Source organism: Engystomops pustulosus, chromosome 5, assembly GCF_040894005.1.
Source record: "Engystomops pustulosus chromosome 5, aEngPut4.maternal, whole genome shotgun sequence".
In the NCBI taxonomy this organism is placed as follows: domain Eukaryota; kingdom Metazoa; phylum Chordata; class Amphibia; order Anura; family Leptodactylidae; genus Engystomops; species Engystomops pustulosus.
This window is the reverse complement of record NC_092415.1, coordinates 166418241-166437748: the sequence shown is the minus strand read 5'-3', so window position 1 is coordinate 166437748 and position 19508 is coordinate 166418241. Positions and strand designations below refer to the sequence as shown.

Below are 19508 nucleotides of genomic sequence, written 5' to 3'. Positions count from 1 at the left end.
GCAGGGGGAGGGGATGGTTCAGTGTGTCCGCAGGGGGGTGAGGGGGTCAGTGTGTCCGCAGGGGGGTGAGGGGGTTTAGTGTGTCCACAGGGGGAGGTTGGGGTGGTCAGTGTGTATGCAGGGGAGGGGGGGGGGTAGTCAGTGTGTATGCAGGGGAGGGGGGGGGTAGTCAGTGTGTATGCAGGGGAGGGGGGGGGGTAGTCAGTGTGTCCGCAGGGGGGTGAGGGGGTCAGTGTGTCCGCAGGGGGATGTTGGGGTGGTCAGTGTGTCTGCAGGTGGAAGGGAGGTAGTCAGTGTGTCCGCAGGGGGAGGGGGGGCAGTGTGGCCACTGGAGGGCGGCCCACAGAGGGGCCCACTAAGGCTCTGTCGCCCAGGGGCCCACTAAAACCTGGAGCCGGCCCTGGTTCAGTGTGTCCGCAGGGGGGTGAGGGGGTCAGTGTGTCCGCAGGGGGGTGAGGGGGTCAGTGTGTCCGCAGGGGGAGGTTGGGGTGGTCAGTGTGTATGCAGGGGAGGGGGGGGGGTAGTCAGTGTGTCCGCAGGGGGGTGAGGGGGTCAGTGTGTCCGCAGGGGGATGTTGGGGTGGTCAGTGTGTCTGCAGGTGGAAGGGGGGTAGTCAGTGTGTCCGCACGGGGAGGGGGGGCAGTGTGGCCACTGGAGGGCGGCCCACGGAGGGGTCCACTAAGGCTCTGTCGCCCAGGGGCCCACTAAAACCTGGAGCCGGCCCTGATTCCCAGAAATCAATGTCAGTATTTATAACATGATGGATACAGAATGCTTCCGCCCTCACTGTAAAGTTGAAAAAACAAGGAAGAGGATGGGGTAGGAAAATATTACATTTGTTGATGTTGTATGTTATTGATTTTGCATTAAAAAAAAAATCATAAAAAAAGATAAAAAAACAATGACATTGAACATTTGGGAACGGTGAGGGTTAGAAAAAAAAATACTGTAACTTAGAATCACAGCATTCTAATGTACACATGAATTGGAGTTGATGAAGATTTGGAAACTTTTATTAACAATATGTCAATTAGCGCTTATGTAAAAGTTCTCCACACAGGCAAAAGAATTCGGCCAATGGGAGGGAAGATCTTTTATCTTCTATATCAGTGGTTCTTAACCTTGTTTGAGGTACCGAACCCACCACTTTCATATGCATATTCAACAAACCCGTCTTTCCTGATAAATCAAATATGTGTGTGTCTTAACCTCCGTGGCAGAGGCTACGCCCAACCCCTGGGACAGACTCACTGAACCCCCAGGGTTTAATAGAACCCCGGTTAAGAACCACTGTTCTATATACTTCATCATCATTACACCAGCAGCATATTGACTGGTTACATAGGGGTATAAATTAACCACTGCTCCAGGGAGATGTTTGGACCCTCTTAGACCTATCAAGCCACCTACTATTGCCTGGTAAGCAACATGCTTTTTCTGAATAACCTCCACCCAAGCTAACCCACAAAAATTATACATTTTGTGCAAAAAACTTCGGGGTATATTTTGCAGAACTTTACCACTACTCCAGTGAGTTGATAAATGTCATATGTTTTAACCTTCTTACACCTATGAAGCCACGTCCCACGGCCTGGTAAGCAGCATTCTCTTTCTGAATAAGCCCCATCCAAGCTAGCGCAAAAAAACCAAACATTTTGTGCAAAATATATATTCATGCTTCTGTCCATTGAGGCTGTGCTTTGACAACTTGTACTTTTAGACGATATGCTGACATGGTAAATGTGCACAGAGCTAAGATAATACTATTGGTTTAGGTAAGCAAAAAAGCTTGAAAAGAAGACCTGAACAGCATAATATGGACACTGTGTGAATATGGTGGCTAAGACTGCAGAAGCATTACTTATTGTAAGGAAATTCGGCACGTAGAAACCATTAGTACAGTTATTACGGTGGCGGCTTTTGTCAATGCGAGGAGACTGAATATAATTTGAAAACAACAGTGACATATGGATTTAATCTTCCATTTTGTGCGGAGCCTGCAGTAGCCAGAAAAACCTATCCATCTAGTCGTCGTCGCATAACTGGCACTAGCCATGAACTGCGTTAATGTACATGTCTTTATGGAATCGTAAATAATGGTATCTATTTCTATAAGTAAATTACATTTGTTCCGTGGGTTACAATTCCAGTATGAAAGTAATGCGTTAAAATAGAGTGACTCACGTTATTTAACTGGAAACCAAAGGGAACTGATCTCACACACAGAACTGCACAAAAATACAGCTTGTCAGGGATTTGTATTACAGCTCTTCAATAAGAGAAATGTATCATTTAGAGATGTACAGTACAGATCTTTCCTGGGATACTGTTACCAATGGGCATACGTTAGGCCACACTGGCATTGATGGGCCCATGGCAATAGTTACTGTGGTCTACATACATCAAACCCAAAATGGTATTGATAAGGATCCACTATACATCTGTTGCCCTTAGGCACACAATACCCAAAGCCAATCCATGTTCCAAAGAGTGATTTGAAATATTGAAAGAAAGAATATTGAAAGAAATTGAGCCTGTGTCTATTTACTATTGGGCAATATAAAGGGCAAGGGCCATATTCAATGTTGATGCTGCCCTAGGCACTCTCAGTACTTACCTCCCCTATTGGTGCCATCTACCTAACACCTTTGCCCATATCCCACAGCACTTTACTAGAAGAGATCAGTGCTGGACCCAGGAGGAGTCTCTCCAATGATCCACAGCTAACATTATATTCAAAATCTGCTTCACACATTGTGCTTGAATTACATTCAATTCAAACACAGTGGGGAGAAGTTTCTCACAATCATGCATTGTGTACATGCCTCCGGGAGAAACTCCTCCCCACTGTACATGAATTGCGTTCCTAAATGTAATTCAAGCGTGTGTGTGTACATTACCGCTGGGAACCTAAATGTGCCCACTAACCCTATGACAACTAAAACTTACCCCACTGACCCTAAGCTATCAACCTTAGCACTCGATTTGAGGAGACGCTGATATTGTCTCAATATTTCATGTTTTTCGCTTGGTGAATAGGCACTTAGCTTGATGGTTGAATTGGACTGGGTTGCGCCACACCTCCTGCAGTCTGCTCTGGTCCAGCAATGGTTAAATATTGTAATTGACAGAGCTCTGTCATGGAGCACAGGTTCTAGTCTGCTTAAAGTGTTTTGTTCACATTCAGTGTAGTGCCGTTTTTATTTTATCTTGACCTCTTGATCCTTCATTGCTTGTAAGAGACATGCTGTTTGCTCTAGGATTTCTAGCATTTTGATCTTGGCTACTGTTTAGACTATTCTTCTGCCTTTGTGATTCTGTGCTTCGTCCCTATCTCTGTTGTGACCCTGCTTGTTGACTATTCTTCTCTGTTTTTACTTTGTTTGTCTTGTAACGTATTTGCACTTTGGTGTATGGAAGGGACCAACTTCTAGTTTTCTTGTACCAGTTAGGGTACACCAAGGCAAGTAGGTAGTGCTTGTTTGGGGTGCTCAGTATCAAGGCTCACTGTCTGTGTCTCCTCCATTACATGCTTTGTACAGGTCTCATTTGTAGGCACTATAGAGATAACTATCTTTTTTTGAAGAGAGCTGATTTGGAAAATTTTTAGCTAATTTTTAGCTTTCCCTGTAATACTTCTTTTGCAGCTAGTCAGCCTTTACCCTGTTCTGCACTGATAAGGTTATAGTGCTCCAAAAAACAGCTCTTTTTAGATATGTGTATTTTTTTGGTTAGACCAATTTTTTTTTACATAGGACAGCTTCCTTGTAAGATGTTGGCTAGTTGGGACAAACCCTTGAAGGGATTGGCCACTAATCCCGAGTAGAAGACCCTAATGGGGTAACCCACATACAGTCTTATACTTACCCTTTTTAAAGTTTGGGATTAGAGGCAACCCTTTAAGCAAAAGCTCAATGATAGATTTTTAATTTATTCTTTTGTCCTTTTTCTATATACCGAAATCCAACTTGAATTGCAGCACACAAAAAAGGAAGAGATTTTTCTTAAAGGCTTCCCAAAGGATCTTCACAACATAAAAAAGGATATTATATTTCCCATAGACGCCTCCTGCTTTATTTCAGTATTCTTTCAGAATTAATAATATGTAATTGTTTGACTTGAAGGTGTTTGACTTGAAGGTATATTGTTTTCTATGTCATTGCATCCTATCAATATGTCTGTCTTTCTAACTTGAAGCAGTTCTCATAGGATAGATGTGAATTTCATAAGCTGCTTTCTTCCCAGCACACTCAAGTAATGGATTGATTTTTTTTTCTAGACGCAGAGGAATACCAGCCCCCAATTTGGAAGTCTTACTGTGAGTATTACCTTTATGTTATGCATCTCCTTCTTGTCTAGACTTGTTTGATACCAAGCAATAATGAAAGGGTTTTGCAGAAATGTACTATTAATAGCCATCCTTAGGATAGGTGATTAATAGCAGATTGGTGAAGGTGTGACCCATTTTACTGCCATGTGCTGATAGTGGCTGTGGCCCGTTACTGCAGCTCTATTCTTATCACTTGAATTAAACTGAGACTAGATGTATCATCACTATATAATAATTAAGCTACATTTACATAAGCAAGGGAAACTTCTGAAGTCTGTTTAAAGCTTATGGACAGCTTTGATTCTTGTGATGGATACATAATGCTACTTCATAATGAATAACCTGTTTTACAGACTTCAAGAAAAGGACAATAGCTAACATTGTCTGCAATGACACTGTGTAATCATACCTATAACTTTGCAGAAGCAGGACTGTGAAAAATTACATTTCTATTCCAGGATTGTAGCTGGATACGGATTCCCATGGCAACTAACCAAACAAAGGCAGCCAGAGGGACAAAGTAAAACCCCTGCTAGAATTGCTTATTTTAGCTTAGCGCAAAGTTAGGCAAAGGTTTTTAAACCTTACAGTTGTTCTTTAAAGCCCTGTAACACAATGCCATTAGGTGATCCTAGGCCACTTTCAGTGTCATCTAGTAAAATAATATTGATGCCACTGGAGCATGTGACACAATTGCAAGACTTTGAGATATCAATCAAGCCAAAGATCTTCAGAGATGCCACTCATGTACACTATTATGCTGCATTCCTATTGGTAAAAGATAATATCTTCTTTGAAATACTTTCCAATGTAAATTTATGTCAAATTGTACTGTAGTCAGGGGAAATAGACATTTTCATTGAAATTTAATATATTGGTGCCGGTCCTCCAGGAAACAATAGCCTACAGTTACCATGGAAATGTAACAATAATGCTTATTTCTGTAGTTCTCTATTGTCTCTGAACATTCACTATGAAGCACTCTTCTCTTGGGCAGCAGATTACTGCCGGAAAACACTTATATCTCAATCATCCCTGAAGACCCTGGAGGGGGAGAAAACTGAATGGTGCTTAGTCATATGATTCAACTAATGTCCTTATTACATCATTCACTACTTGGACGATCATGATATTCAGCCTTGTCATTCATCATGACATGCTGCTGGGTTTGTAGGTTCACACGATGGTTGGAAATGTCTATAACAGTTTAATATGAATGATGTATGTGTGATTCTATACGAAAATGCTAATTCCAACTTGAGGAGATATTGGACCTGAAGATGCTATTCACACTATATTAGCCCTTTTATTTTCTAAGGCTAGGTATATAAGTGTATTAAAGCTGGACATACACACTGGGCAGGTGTCAGAGGAGAATTGAATCAGGCACAATTCTTTTGTTCCCAAGGGACACAGGCCACCATCAGAAGTCTGGCTGTAATGTTCTCCCCTCTCCAGACTATGAATATCAGCATGCTTTTGTAATACTGGCCTCAACATGCTTGTTTTTTGATCAAATCTGCTACACTCTCTTCTAAAGGAACCTGACACACAGCTCAGCTTTGCTAGGATAGTATTTGTAAGGTATTGCCGGGAACCTCCCCCTGCTTATTGCATCTACTTGTATCATTTTGCTAGAACTTGGGTCCAAACCCTTCTGATTTGAAGGGCAAGAGCCCTAAGGTGTATCCCCAAGCCAAATTGTTTGATGACACTGTGGTCCAACATTCCACTGCTTATTATATGGACATTTTTTCCTGACAAAGTGGAAACTTAACTAGTCAACGGGATCCTTCAGGATTTTTTTGTATTTGTAATATGAAGCATCTGTTCCCTTTAATAGCTCAGTTTTTCTGCTCCTATAACAGAACCAATAAACATACACTCACCGGCCACTTTATTAGGTACACCATGCTAGTAACGGGTTGGACCCCCTTTTGCCTTCAGAACTGCCTCAATTCTTCGTGGCATAGATTCAACAAGGTGCTGAAAGCATTCCTCAGAGATTTTGGTCCATATTGACATGATGGCATCACACAATTGCCGCAGATTTGTCGGCTGCACATCCATGATGCGAATCTCCCGTTCCACCACATCCCAAAGATGCTCTATTGGATTGAGATCTGGTGACTGTGGAGGCCATTTGAGTACAGTGAACTCATTGTCATGTTCAAGAAACCAGTCTGAGATGATTCCAGCTTTATGACATGGCGCATTATCCTGCTGAAAGTAGCCATCAGATGTTGGGTACATTGTGGTCATAAAGGGATGGACATGGTCAGCAACAATACTCAGGTAGGCTGTGGCGTTGCAACAATGCTCAATTGGTACTAAGGGGCTCAAAGAGTGCCAAGAAAATATTCCCCACACCATGACACCACCACCACCAGCCTGAACCGTTGATACAAGGCAGGATGTATCCATGCTTTCATGTTGTTGACGCCAAATTCTGACCCTACCATCCGAATGTCGCAGCAGAAATCGAGACTCGTCAGACCTGGCAACGTTTTTCCAATCTTCTACTGTCCAATTTCGATGAGCTTGTGCAAATTGTAGCCTCAGTTTCCTGTTCTTAGCTGAAAGGAGTGGCACCCGGTGTGGTCTTCTGCTGCTGTAGCCCATCTGCCTCAAAGTTCAACGTACTGTGCGTTCAGAGATGCTCTTCTGCCTACCTTGGTTGTAACGGGTGTCGATTTGAGTCACTGTTGCCTTTCTATCAGCTCAAACCAGTCTGGCCATTCTCCTCTGACCTCTGGCATCAACAAGGCATTTCCGCCCACAGAACTGCCGCTCACTGGATGTTTTTTCTTTTTCGGACCATTCTCTGTAAACCCTAGAGATGGTTGTGCGTGAAAATCCCAGTAGATCAGCAGTTTCTGAAATACTCAGACCAGCCCTTCTGGCACCAACAACCATGCCACGTTCAAAGGCACTCAAATCACCTTTCTTCCCCATACTGATGCTCGGTTTGAACTGCAGGAGATTGTCTTGACTATGTCTACATGCCTAAATGCACTGAGTTTCTGCCATGTGATTGGCCGATTAGAAATTAAGTGTTAACGAGCAGTTGGACAGGTGTACCTAATAAAGTGGCCGGTGAGTGTAAATTCACAAAATTCACATAAAGTTGCAAAATTATATTATACTAAAAGGGCATCTACCATCAGTTTACTGATTTTAGATGTGTCCTAATAAGAAGTTTCTGAGGAACAACTTTTATTATAACTCAATGGGGCTCATTTACTTACCTGGTCCAGTCGTGATCCAGCGGCGCGTTCTCCGATGAGGATTCGGGTCTTCCGGGATTCACTAAGGTCCGCGAGAGTTCAGCTGCTTCTTCCCTGCTTCTTCCCGGTACATGCAAGTGCTGATCTTGCGACACAAATTCTTTTTTAAATTATGCTTTTTTTTCCGAATCCGCCGGCCACGCCCCCCGATTTCTGTCGCGTGAAAGCCGGCGCTGATGCGCTAAAATCTGATCGCGTGCACCCCAATCCCCAATTTGGCGCAAATGTAATTTCTCTTTTTTAATGGATATGAAATAAAAGAATTTTTGAGTGCCAGTCATACTTTACTTTTCTCTTGGATATTTTGTGGCTCTCCGACAAGCCCTATACAAGACACGTGCACCAGGACTATACAGAGGATCTTATACTTCAACTTTCAAAGGCCCACGTGAGTGAGCGGATAGCTCAAAAAAACTTTTTTTGCATTCAATTTCTGGCGCCCTCCGCACATTAGTAACCCAGCAGCGACCCCATGAGACCCCTCAGAACTGAACTGGGGGCCGAGGTAAATATGAGTTCTTTTTGAATTCTTAGAGACCCTCCCAGCCATATTTAGAAAATGTTATAATCCTGGATGACCCCTTTAAGTAATATTGTAATCTGACAACATGTCACCCATGCCAAACATTTTTTACAATGATTTAAACAAACTATCCAGTATGCATAACATCTCTAAGTGATATATTATATTGCATCGGACTTAGTACACTATAATTCTGAGGAATCACAAGAAAAATGCAACTATCATAATTACGGTAACCTGATTTGTGGTGCAGAAAGAATCCTCCTCAGCATCTTCTCTGATGAATGAATACTACTGGATACGCATTTCATCCCTAAACAGATTCAATTTAACATATTTTGACGGTAATTTAATAATGCTGTGAACTCTGAACAACATCTCTATAATCTTCAAGTTAAAGTTCCTCAGATGACTGCACTAACCGTCCATTCCAGAGTCATAAAGGATATTTCCATCCCATTCCATAAGTGGAAAGAGAGGAAAAAATACAGTCATCTGAATGTGCCCCTTGTAAAGATTGTAATAAGTAACATCTGACATTGATTTTCTAGTACAGTGATGGCGATCCAATGTCATGGGTGCCAGAGGGGGGAAATTGGGTGACAAGTTTCTAGCATTCAAAGTGGTATCCAATACAGCCTGAGCAGGGTTGGACTGGGGGACCAAGGGCCAACCAGTGAAATTGATTTTGGTACCTACTGCTACATAGGACCATATGGGGCCATTAAATGTACCATATTTACTCGAGTATAAGCTGGAAATGTAGAAGCCAAAAATTGTGCTGAAAAAACCTAACTCGGCTTATACTCAAGTCTACAATATATAAAATGTGTACTCACCTTCCGACGCCCCCTGACAGGTCCTCTTCTATCTATGGGTGCTCCGGCTTCGGCTCCATGTTCGGCATGCACTATGAAGTAAGCTGCTTGCTGACATTCTAGTGTCTATGCTGCCATTGGCACAAACTATGATGTGAGTGAGCAGCTGACGTCGTGGTGCGTGCAACAGCATCAGATGGGGGACCTGGAGTAGGAGCATCTATGAGAAGAAGAGAACCTGCTGGGGGGCGTTGGAAGGTGAGTATACATTATGTTTTTTTCTTATAGGCTGGGCATTCCTCAGGGAGGGGCTACAGGCTATACACTGGGGACAGGGGCTACAGGCTTTATATTGGGGGGGCTACAGGCTATATACTGGGTGGCAGAGGCTTCAGGCTATATACTAGCGGCAGGGGCTACAGGCTATATACTGGGGACCAGGGAGTGCTGGCTATATACTGGGGAACAGGGACTGCTGGCTATGTACTGAGGGCAGGGGTTGCTGGCTATATACTGAGGGCAGGGGCTGCTGGCTATATACTAAGACAGGGTCTGCTGGCTATATACTGAGGGCAGGGGCTGCTGGCTATATACTAAGACAGGGGCTGCTGGCTATATACTGGGGGGCAGGGGCTACAGGCTATATACTGGAGGGCACGGGCTGCAGGCTATACACTGAGGGCAGTAACTGTGGGCTATTTACAGGGACCAGGGGCTGCAGGCTATATACTGGGGCAGGGGCTGCAGGCTATATACTGGGGCAGGGGCTGCAGGCTATATACTGGGGGATAGTGACTGCAGGCTATATACTGAGAGCAGAGGGCTAGCAGCTATACACTGGGGGACAGGGGCTTTTGGCTATATACTGAGGGCAGGGGCTGCTGGCTATATATTGGGGACAGGGGCTGCTGGCTATATATTGGGGGCAGGGGCTGCTGGCTATACACTGGGGGCAGGGACTTCAGGCTATATACTATAGGGCAGGGGATGCATGCTATATACTGTGGGAAAGGGCTGCAGGGTATATACTGGGAGCAGGGCGCTGGCAGCTATATACTAGGCTTACACTCAAGTTAATAGGTTTTTCCATTTTTTTTGTGTTAAAATTAGGTACCTCTGCTTATACTCGAGTATATACAGTACATTTTTAGGCCACATTGAAAAATTGTGGGCCCCCTCTTATTTTCCCCATCTTTTTGTGGGCCCCCATCATCTCACCCCTCTTAGTGTGGCCCCCCTCTCCTGTTTGTAACATAGATTAAAAAAAAAAAAAACACCACACTCACTCTTCCACGTTCCCCAGCAGCTGCTCTTTTTCTCTGTTGCTTTGTACAACAAATCGGCTGAACACAGCAGCAGAGAGACACATTGATGATGTGGAGAGCTCATACCTTTCTGCATCATCATTGGGTTCAAAACCATTAGGCACAGAGTTGAAGGGGAGGGTCGCTTCCGCAAGGAGGCGGGGCAGCATGGCGAGGGGGCTGAGTCAGCATGTGTCGGGGCCCACCAGTTCTTTTTAACAGCACACCAGTGGGTCAGTCCGACCCTGACCCTGAGTGTTACACCCTGATACAGTTTAGTAAAAAAAATGGCTATAAAGAAACTGTTTATAGGCTTTTATGTGCAATAAAACTCTGCAGATTCTAATGGTTTTATACATTTAAATTTTATCTTTTTTAGCGTTATAGTACTTTTTTGTCAGTAATGGCTCACACATATTATGGACAGAGCCCAATAGAGTATTTACATCAAAGCAGTCATAACCTACACTTTTTTATTCAATCCACTTGGGAAATAATATAAAACAAACTAATTATTTGCATTATTTTTTCTGTTGACAATTTTCTGTAGTATATCAACTGCAACAAGAAGCTCCAAGGCCCAGAAGAATTGTATCACCACGTGAGGTAAGAGCTCATATATTTGCAGACTTTTTGAAGGAATCATTTCATATAATAGATAGAGCACATTGGTCCCGGTCGTCAGATCTTGTATTTACAGCACACCCATTCATGTCTGAACTGTCCCCGTCCAATGCCTGTGCACACCTTCATAAGAAAAGGCGCCTTCGCTCACAACTTTTTTAAACTGATCTGGTCCTTGCCTCTTTCATCCGTGTGGCGTCAGTGTTTTTGTTTTTCATGCTTCCATAGACTTTGGGAAGGGCTGAAATGAAAAAAACCTGGACCAGGGTCCAGTTACATTGAAGAGGTTGTCTGGGGATAACAAATAACTAGGGTGGGCTTAAGAAACAATAAACCACTTATACATACCTCCCGCTGTGTTCCAGTTCTCCCCTAGCGCTGCCCGTCACTTCCGGCCTATGTTTGTATGCAAAGTCCAGCAGTGCCATCGCAACCACTGGCACGGCTCTGCTACAACAGAGCACAGGCAGTAGCAGGCGGCAGCGGAGAGGACGGCAGTGACGGCCGGTGCTGCGAGAGAATGGGAGCGAGTATAAGCTTATTGTTTAAGCTCCCCCCCGGCCATATGAAAATAAGATTTCTGTTTTTCCTCAAACAACCCCTGTCATTGTGGCATCTCCAAAAAACGGATAGCATAACGGTGTTATGAACATGCGTGGCCATGGTGCTTCTATTCCTCACACGTCCCAATGTGCTGTGGCTACTATAGGAGAGGAGGTATCTGCAGGTGGCTACAATAACAGTGAAATTTTTGTAAAAAATTCTGTATGGTTAATTTTTCTATTTAATAATCTGACTAAAATAGAAAAGCCAAAAGTTATTGTTACTGAAGTGGACAAGTAAATGAGAATCTCGCAATACCAATACCGCCACCTAAAGTCCAGGATAGTGAGAAGTGATTGTAATTTTTTCCCCATTTATTTATGAGCTGGGTTCATATCAGTAGGTAATGTAGAGTAAATAAGCATTGCCCCTATACATATACTTGGGATTGGGTTGAGGTATATTAAATACTCGCCTTGTCATAGATCCAGCTGCTGTGTAATTCTTTGGGTTAATGAGTCAATCATTTTATTCAAGTCTTTGAGTCAGTAAGAAACAGCTGCAGACCTCTCTGTAGCACTTTGATGAGTCCCTGTTTTATATCCTAAGGAGCTTTATTTGCATTTCATAATTATAAAGTATCTTGAGAATTGCACATCAAAGACTCAGAAATTCAGACAACTTTCCATTTAGCAGCGAGTGCTTTTAAGGTTATGTAAATCCAGAACGGAGGGTAACAAAGTTGTATTTTTCATTTTAGAAACGCTAAAGTTGTAGAATTCACACAGTGTCCCACAGATCCACTTCTTAGAACATATGTTATTATGTCGTGTAGTCATATTGTCAGAACAGACAAAGGGCTCATGGAGAGGGTCAAAATCATTTTCTTAATGGTTATGGAAATTCTGGCAGAGATGGCTATCTCCAGAGACAGAGTAAATATATGTTTAGAAATGTACATTTTATATCTTCTAGATATTTACATATGAGAAGGAAGAATAACCTGGAAGTTTAAATCTAAATGGCATTTAGGGCATGATGTATCATTTTATTATTTAAAAGGGGATTGTCTAGACTGATACATTGTAAACTTTCAGATGTGTGAGCAGTATTATGAGATAACTCACATCCCAGCACAACCACCTAGATTGTAGACTGAGGAACTGATGTCAACAGAATTTCTGACCCTGACTCCTCAGTTTCCAAAACTTTGACTCTGACTCCACCAAAATGGTCACCGACCTCGAACCCAATGTCCTGTATTCCTGGTAACTCTAGCAGTGCTGAGATAAATATGAGTATTATTTCCAGTGTTGGAGCTGCACTGCTATACTACCACTACTTCACTACTGTATATAAAGTGTAGCACACATCCATCTGAAATAAAAGCCTAGAAGAGGGGTGCATTACCTCAGCCATCAGGCCACACGGAGCCCGTCAAGATATGAGTTGTGGTCCGCACCCTGTTGACAGTCAGAGTCCAATGAGCTCTTCCATAACAGATAGCAGATCATTGGTGTAGAAGGCTATATGCTATGGGGATCTCTAGTATTAGTGGTTTATGCTCTGGAGATGTCTAGTATTATCTGCTCTGGGGTCTCCAGTATTAGTAGTTGTATGCTCTAGTGGTCTCCAGTATTATCTGCTCTGGGGTTTCCAGTATGTGTCTGCTCTGGGGGTCTCTAGTATTAGTAATTGTATGCTCTAGTGGTCTCCAGTATTATCTGCTCTGGGGGTCTCTAGTATTAGTAGTTGTATGCTCTAGAGGTCTCCAGTATTATCTGCTCGGGGGCTTTCTAGTATGAGTCTGCTCTGAGGGTCTCTAGTATTAGTAGTTGTATGCTCTGGAGGTCACCATTATTATCTGCTGTGGGGGTCTCTAGTATTAGTAGTTGTATACTCTAGAGGTCTCCAGTATTATCTGCTCTGGAGTCTCCAGTATGTGCCTGCTCCGGAGGTCTCTAGTATTAGTACCTGTATGCTCTAGAGGTCTCCAGTATTATCTGCTACGGGCGTCACTAGTTTTAGTAGTTGTATGCCCTACAGGTCTCCAGTATTATCTGCTCTGGGGTCTCCAGTATGTGTCTGCTCTGGGGGTCTCTAGTAATAGTACCTGTATGCTCTAGAGTTCTCCAGTATTATCTGCTCTGGGGTCTCCAGTATGTGCTTGCTCCGGAGGTCTCTAGTATTAGTACCTGTATGCTTTAAAGGTCTCCAGTATTATCTGGGGGTCTCTAGTATTAGTACCTGTATGCTCTAGAAGTCTCCAGTATTATCTGGGGGTCTCTAGTATTAGTACCTGTATGCTCTAGAGGTCTCCAGTATTATCTGCTCTGGGGTCTCCAGTATGTGCCTGCTCCGGAGGTCTCTAGTATTAGTACCTGTATGCTCTAGAGGTCTCCAGTATTATCTGGGGGTCTCTAGTATTAGTACCTGTATGCTCTAGAGATCTCCAGTATTATCTGCTCTGGGGTCTCCAGTATGTGCCTGTTTTGGAGGTCTCTAGTATTAGTACCTGTATGCTCTAGAGATCTCCAGTATTATCTGCTACGGGCGTCACTAGTTTTAGTAGTTGTATGCCCTACAGGTCTCCAGTATTATCTGCTCTGTGGTCTCCAGTATGTGTCTGCTCTGGGGGTCTCTAGTATTAGTACCTGTATGTTCTAGAGGTCTCCAGTATTATCTGCTCTGGGGTCTCCAGTATGTGCCTGCTTCGGAGGTCTCTAGTATTAGTACCTGTATGCTCTAGAGGTCTCCAGTATTATCTGGGGGTCTCTAGTTTTAGTACCTGTATGCTCTAGAAGTCTCCAGTATTATCTGCTCTGGGGCCTCCAGTATGTGCCTGCTCCGGAGGTCTCTAGTATTAGTACCTGTATGTTCTAGAGGTCTCCAGTATTATCTGCTACGGGGGTCACTAGTTTTAGTAGTTGTATGCCCTACAGGTCTCCAGTATTATCTGCTCTGGGGTCTCCAGTATGTGTCTGCTCTGGAGGTCTCTAGTATTAGTAGTTGTATGCTCTGGGGGTCTCCAATATTTGTCTGTTCTGACAGTTTCTAGCGTTATTAGTTTTATGCTCTGGGAAACTCCAGTATTGTAATTCTGCAATAGCGTTTCTAGTTTATTTGTCTGCTCTGGGGGTCACCAGTATTATTATTGTCTACTCTCTAGGTCTCTCCATTATTATCGTTGTCTTTGTCAGCACTATTATCTGCTCTGGTATCCCCACTATTAACATCAGCTCTGAATGCAGTATTTGATTGCTGGTGGGGTATTTGTGTACTGTGGTATTTATCATTTTTATCGTGACATTTTGTGGTTGCTTAAATTTGAGCAGTTTGACAATTTGACCAATAAATGTAGTTCATCCACGGCCTAAATTCTTAGATCAGGGATAAAACAGACGTTTAAAGAAGATTTCATAATTTTTAACATTTATTATATATTTTTAGGATCAGAGTTTCTCCATTTTATGATGACTCAACCAAAATGGTCATGGCTCCACGACTCCGAGTCCACAGCCCTGGATGTCAGAGAACCGAGGGGCTGAACACTTAGATCACGTTCAGGGAATAGTCCAGTGAATAATATGATTTGTTAGTTGTTGGTAGAAAAAGTGTTTAACAACTTGCTATATATTTTTTTTGCTGTTTATTATAGGGTTATTTTTTATATTTGGTTGGAGTGCCAGTGGTGGGATGTGAAGACACTAACCAGACAGTGGAAGTCTACCATCAGATTCCCTGATAGTAGATGATTTATTTATTCACGGCTCTGATCCCGCCCACACTCCACTCAGAGAGCTGGTGACGTCACCGGCTATCTGTACTACTTTGAGTCGGACAAGGCAGGAGGCAATATGAGAACAGTAAATAACAGACGAGCTCGGCAGTGCTCTGCAGAGCACCTTAGACTGTAAATACGGCCATTCCTGTCTATACCGAAATCAGATTACTGCAAAGGAGGACAGGACGGGGAAATGAGTAGTAATCATCTACCATCAGGGAATCTGATAGTAAATGTCCTTTAAAGTTTTGGGTTGTACATAGAGGTGCATAGGTATATATTATTCATCCATCTTTACCATTCCTAACTGTGAGATATTTTTAAAAAAAAAACATAAAAGATACCGTTTTTTTTTTAAAAAAAACAATCTGCCCCATTGTAGAAGATAGTTTTGCACCCAATGCACCAAGTGCTTTGCTTATTAGTTAATTTTTATTGCAATTATTCTGATCCATTCATTTAGACTTCAGCTAACTGTAGCTTATTCTGTTTAAAGGGCATCTACCACCAGGATGAAAGACTGTATGCAAAGAAGCCTGAGGGGCTCTAGGCCCCATTAACACCTATGGAGCCTGGAGCCCCTCAGGCTCATTTCCATAAGTCCTTCATCCTGGTGGTAGATGCCCTTTAAATAAAGTACAGTAATGCTACAAAAATGGTTGTGTTTTAAAGGCCCCTGCAAGATTCTCAGCTTTTTGATTTGATTTTTTATTTTGTGTTTTCCTTCTCTCTATACTAGATGGTTGAGTAAGGGCCATGTTTTAAAGGGAACGTGTCACCAGGGACCTCTTTTACACTAAAGACAGGTTACAGAAGCCCATTACAGCTGAATTGGAAATATGTCTTTCTGCTTTCTCTAAGCATTTGCATTACAATATAATTGTGTGTTATAACTTACCTTGCACCCTGACAGAATCCTCTGTGTAGTCCCAGGGGTTAGGCTTTGGTTTGGATGCATTTCCAAAAACAACATGTAACATGTCTGTTCTGCAGACTCCTCAGCTCTCAGCCCCCACCTTTATGCTCCTGTACAGCTCCTCCGGGCATGACCTTTGAAAACGGAGCAAGGGTTAGTAAGAAAACAGCAGTACGCAAAAAAACTATGCCAATGTGCTAGAATTTTGGTGCCGTTTTCAGGCGTCAATTAATAGGAGGTGCAAAGTACTTGTAGATAGTCTTATACTTTACAAGATTTATCATCCAGCACTTCGCAAATCATCAGACACTTCGGTACAGCTGGCTAAGTACAAGACTCTGGATTTGCTTCAGACACTTTTAAAAAATCTGCCCCCTCTCTTATATTGTAGTGTGCGTCACATTTGCATACTTTAAAGTCTACTGTTGCAGTATCAGTTGTAGGTAAATAAAGAATGTATTCAACGAAGATTTGGAGGATCAGGACGATTTATTAAATCTGTCTAGAAGGTTAAGCAATAGTGAAAGGATCATATAATATGATGTAAAAACGCTTTTCCAGTATGAAGTGCAGATGATTGACATTAGTGCAGAAAGGTCACAAACTCCTGATGTTATGCTATGACATATGTTGCTTATCTAATACAAGGCCTGTAGGACATTGCGTGGAAAAAAGGTCAGGAGTAAGAGAGCAACATCCTGCCATAATACTTATTACTAAAGTATTTCAATAAAAGGGTCACTTTGTGCTTCTGGCACTTTTTTTAAAAAAAAATGGAAGTTTAGGTGAAAAGCCAATATGGGCAAATATAGCAAAATGTAAATTAACAGCAGAGATGAGATGTGGCACTTTCATAGCGCTATCAGTTCTATCCGGATGTTTTGATAAAGGCAACATTTGGTTAAGTTGACATACAATATTTTAAACCCTTAAGGCCCTTTTTAATTTTTGCAGTTCTGTTTTAACTTACATACAAATTCAACTTAAAGGGGTATTCTCGTCTGGGCACTCACATTCAGTTTCACTAATCTTCCATATGTCAACATTTCTTCAATTGGATGTTATTAAAAAAAATGTTCCTGTGTAAAGATAATTTCTCATAAATGTAGTCATGTTGTCCCTTAGAAACCAGATGGCTTCCTCGGATACGGCCACGTCACACTCTGGCAGCGGTGGCCAGACTTGTGCTATAGAGTCCTGCCTGACCTCCTGGATTCAGTGATAATTACCACAGGACGGCTGTGGGACTTGCAGTAACTCCTGGAAATTCATATACAAAACCTTTTTGTTTATTTGTGCAATCTCTCAGGCAGAGGTGGCCGTATCCGAGGAAGCTATCTCGTTTCTAAGGGACAAAATGACTACATTTATGAGACATTATCTTCACACAGGAACATTTTTTTTAATAACATCCAATTGAAGAAATGTTTATATATGGCATATTTATCAAACTGAATGTGAGTGCCCAGACAAGAATACCCCTTTAAGAATAAACCTACAGAACCTAGCCTGTACGTAACCCGGAGACTGCCTGTATAATAACCAGTCTCTATCGTTTCTGCACACTAGGGCATGTGGCACCATTTTCCCTCAGGGCACTTATAGCTATCTATGGGGACGTATATATGTGTCTGAAAACTTGCAACCAGATATATGTCCCAACACGGCAAGTGTGAAAGGGACCTAAGGGAAAAGCACAGCTGCGTTGAAGGAAGGCGCTGTACCGCTTTAACCATCAGAAAATGTAGTGCTTGTATAGTGATTGAAGTAGGATTCCTATAATGAACACCAAATACCTGTGTGATCAGGATATTCTTCTAGGCCTTATGCACTGTAAAACAAAGGCCACCTAAGTAGAAAGTAGAAGTAGAAATTTTATGATATAGAGATCACTTTTTATTTAAAAAAAGTGTCTAGGGCAAAAAGAAAAAGGATGGACTTATTAAAATATTTTTTTCTTATTTCTTTTCCTTGCAGGTGGAAAATAGACCAAAGCACTATGGAAGAGAGTACGTAAGCAATCAATATATATTGTATAGTCCATATTGTATGGATAACAGACCTGGAAACTTGTCTGTGCCCATTGGAGAGCTGGTAGTTTCTATACCATACTATTATGGTAAAGGAATGTGATTGCTCTATTATTGTTAGTCTACTACTATACATTTGAGTGTCCCTCTTGGTTAATCATCTTGTTCTACTCATCTGTCACCGTGTTTGTATGTATATGTATTACTTTCATACCTATGTTTTTAGTACTATACAATTGACTTCTTAATGCTGGGGAGAACGTTTGTTTTGGTACCCTCTTGTACAGGGTTTTTTAATTGTTTTTAAGAGTCACATTCATTCTAATAAAATTTGATATATTTTTTCACCCATATACATCTGCCTTTCTATTTTCATTGTAAAGTAATGCATTAATTATTAATTATTAAATTAAATACTATAGTGAATGTTCTTCTATTCCCAAATCCCAAAAACAGGAACAAAAAGTAATCAAAAAGTCATATGTATCCTAAAATAGTAATAATAAGATATATTAAAAAGAATAAACTCTCATAAAGCTATATTGACAGAAAATTAACACAAACACAATTTATTTGGTGATTTGTTTATTTTATTATCAAAAAAATAAATACATTTGGTATTTCTGTAAATTGTAACAGTATATTGTAGAATTAAAGAGAACTTCAATTAAACTACTAACCCCCTCAGGTATGACATGAAATGTCCTTTCTGGAATTCCCTCTTTTTTGTGAAAAAAAATTCCTCCTAAGTCATGTGAAAATGGGCAGAGAAGAGTCATATTTTACCTGATTTGCCTCAATTTTTTTTTTCAACCAAGTAACGTTTATTCAAAATACACAGACAGAATACATGTACATTCCGTAAATACCAATTTCACCCTTTCTCCTACCTAAACCATTCCCCTCCCTTTTGCGCTTCATCTGTCCCTCTAACATCACTTCCACAGTCACAAATATCTATCCGTCACCCTCTCTGCAGTTTGGCAACCAAGCCCTCCTCAACATTCACTTCCTCATACACCCAGCAATCCTCCAGGTCTATATCTCATCCAGCTCCATAGTACCTCCACTGATACCATTTTCGGGCATTGAATCCATTTACTCCATTGCTTTTCAAATTTCTGAACTAAAACCATTTAAATAAAAACTTTGAGCTACATCTTGACTGTGATATTCCAAAATCTTTTCACCTCTCCTATAGCTTGATACTCTGCATCCAGCCAATGGCTGGCAATATCTTTCCGCACATGATATGAGGTTTTTGCTACTGTATGTTTTTACCATCCTGGGCAAGTCTGGACACCCTACGCATCCCAGTATGCAGATCTTCGTATCACACAGGATCTGCA

At 41.9% G+C, this 19508-nt stretch overlaps 1 protein-coding gene across 2 annotated transcripts in view; it reads left to right on the top strand.

The window, feature by feature from the left end:
* The window catches only part of CHN2 (chimerin 2), a 219834-nt gene that overhangs the window by 78658 nt on the left and 121668 nt on the right, over nt 1–19508 (top strand). The window contains exons 2-4 of one of the 2 annotated variants that reach the window (XM_072153703.1): nt 4280–4318; nt 10813–10868; nt 18107–18138. In XM_072153703.1, coding sequence (XP_072009804.1) covers nt 4280–4318; nt 10813–10868; nt 18107–18138 — 127 coding nt within the window. Of the gene's footprint in view, nt 1–4279; nt 4319–10812; nt 10869–18106; nt 18143–19508 lie in introns of both variants that reach the window. The other variant, XM_072153704.1, reaches the window with a different exon arrangement.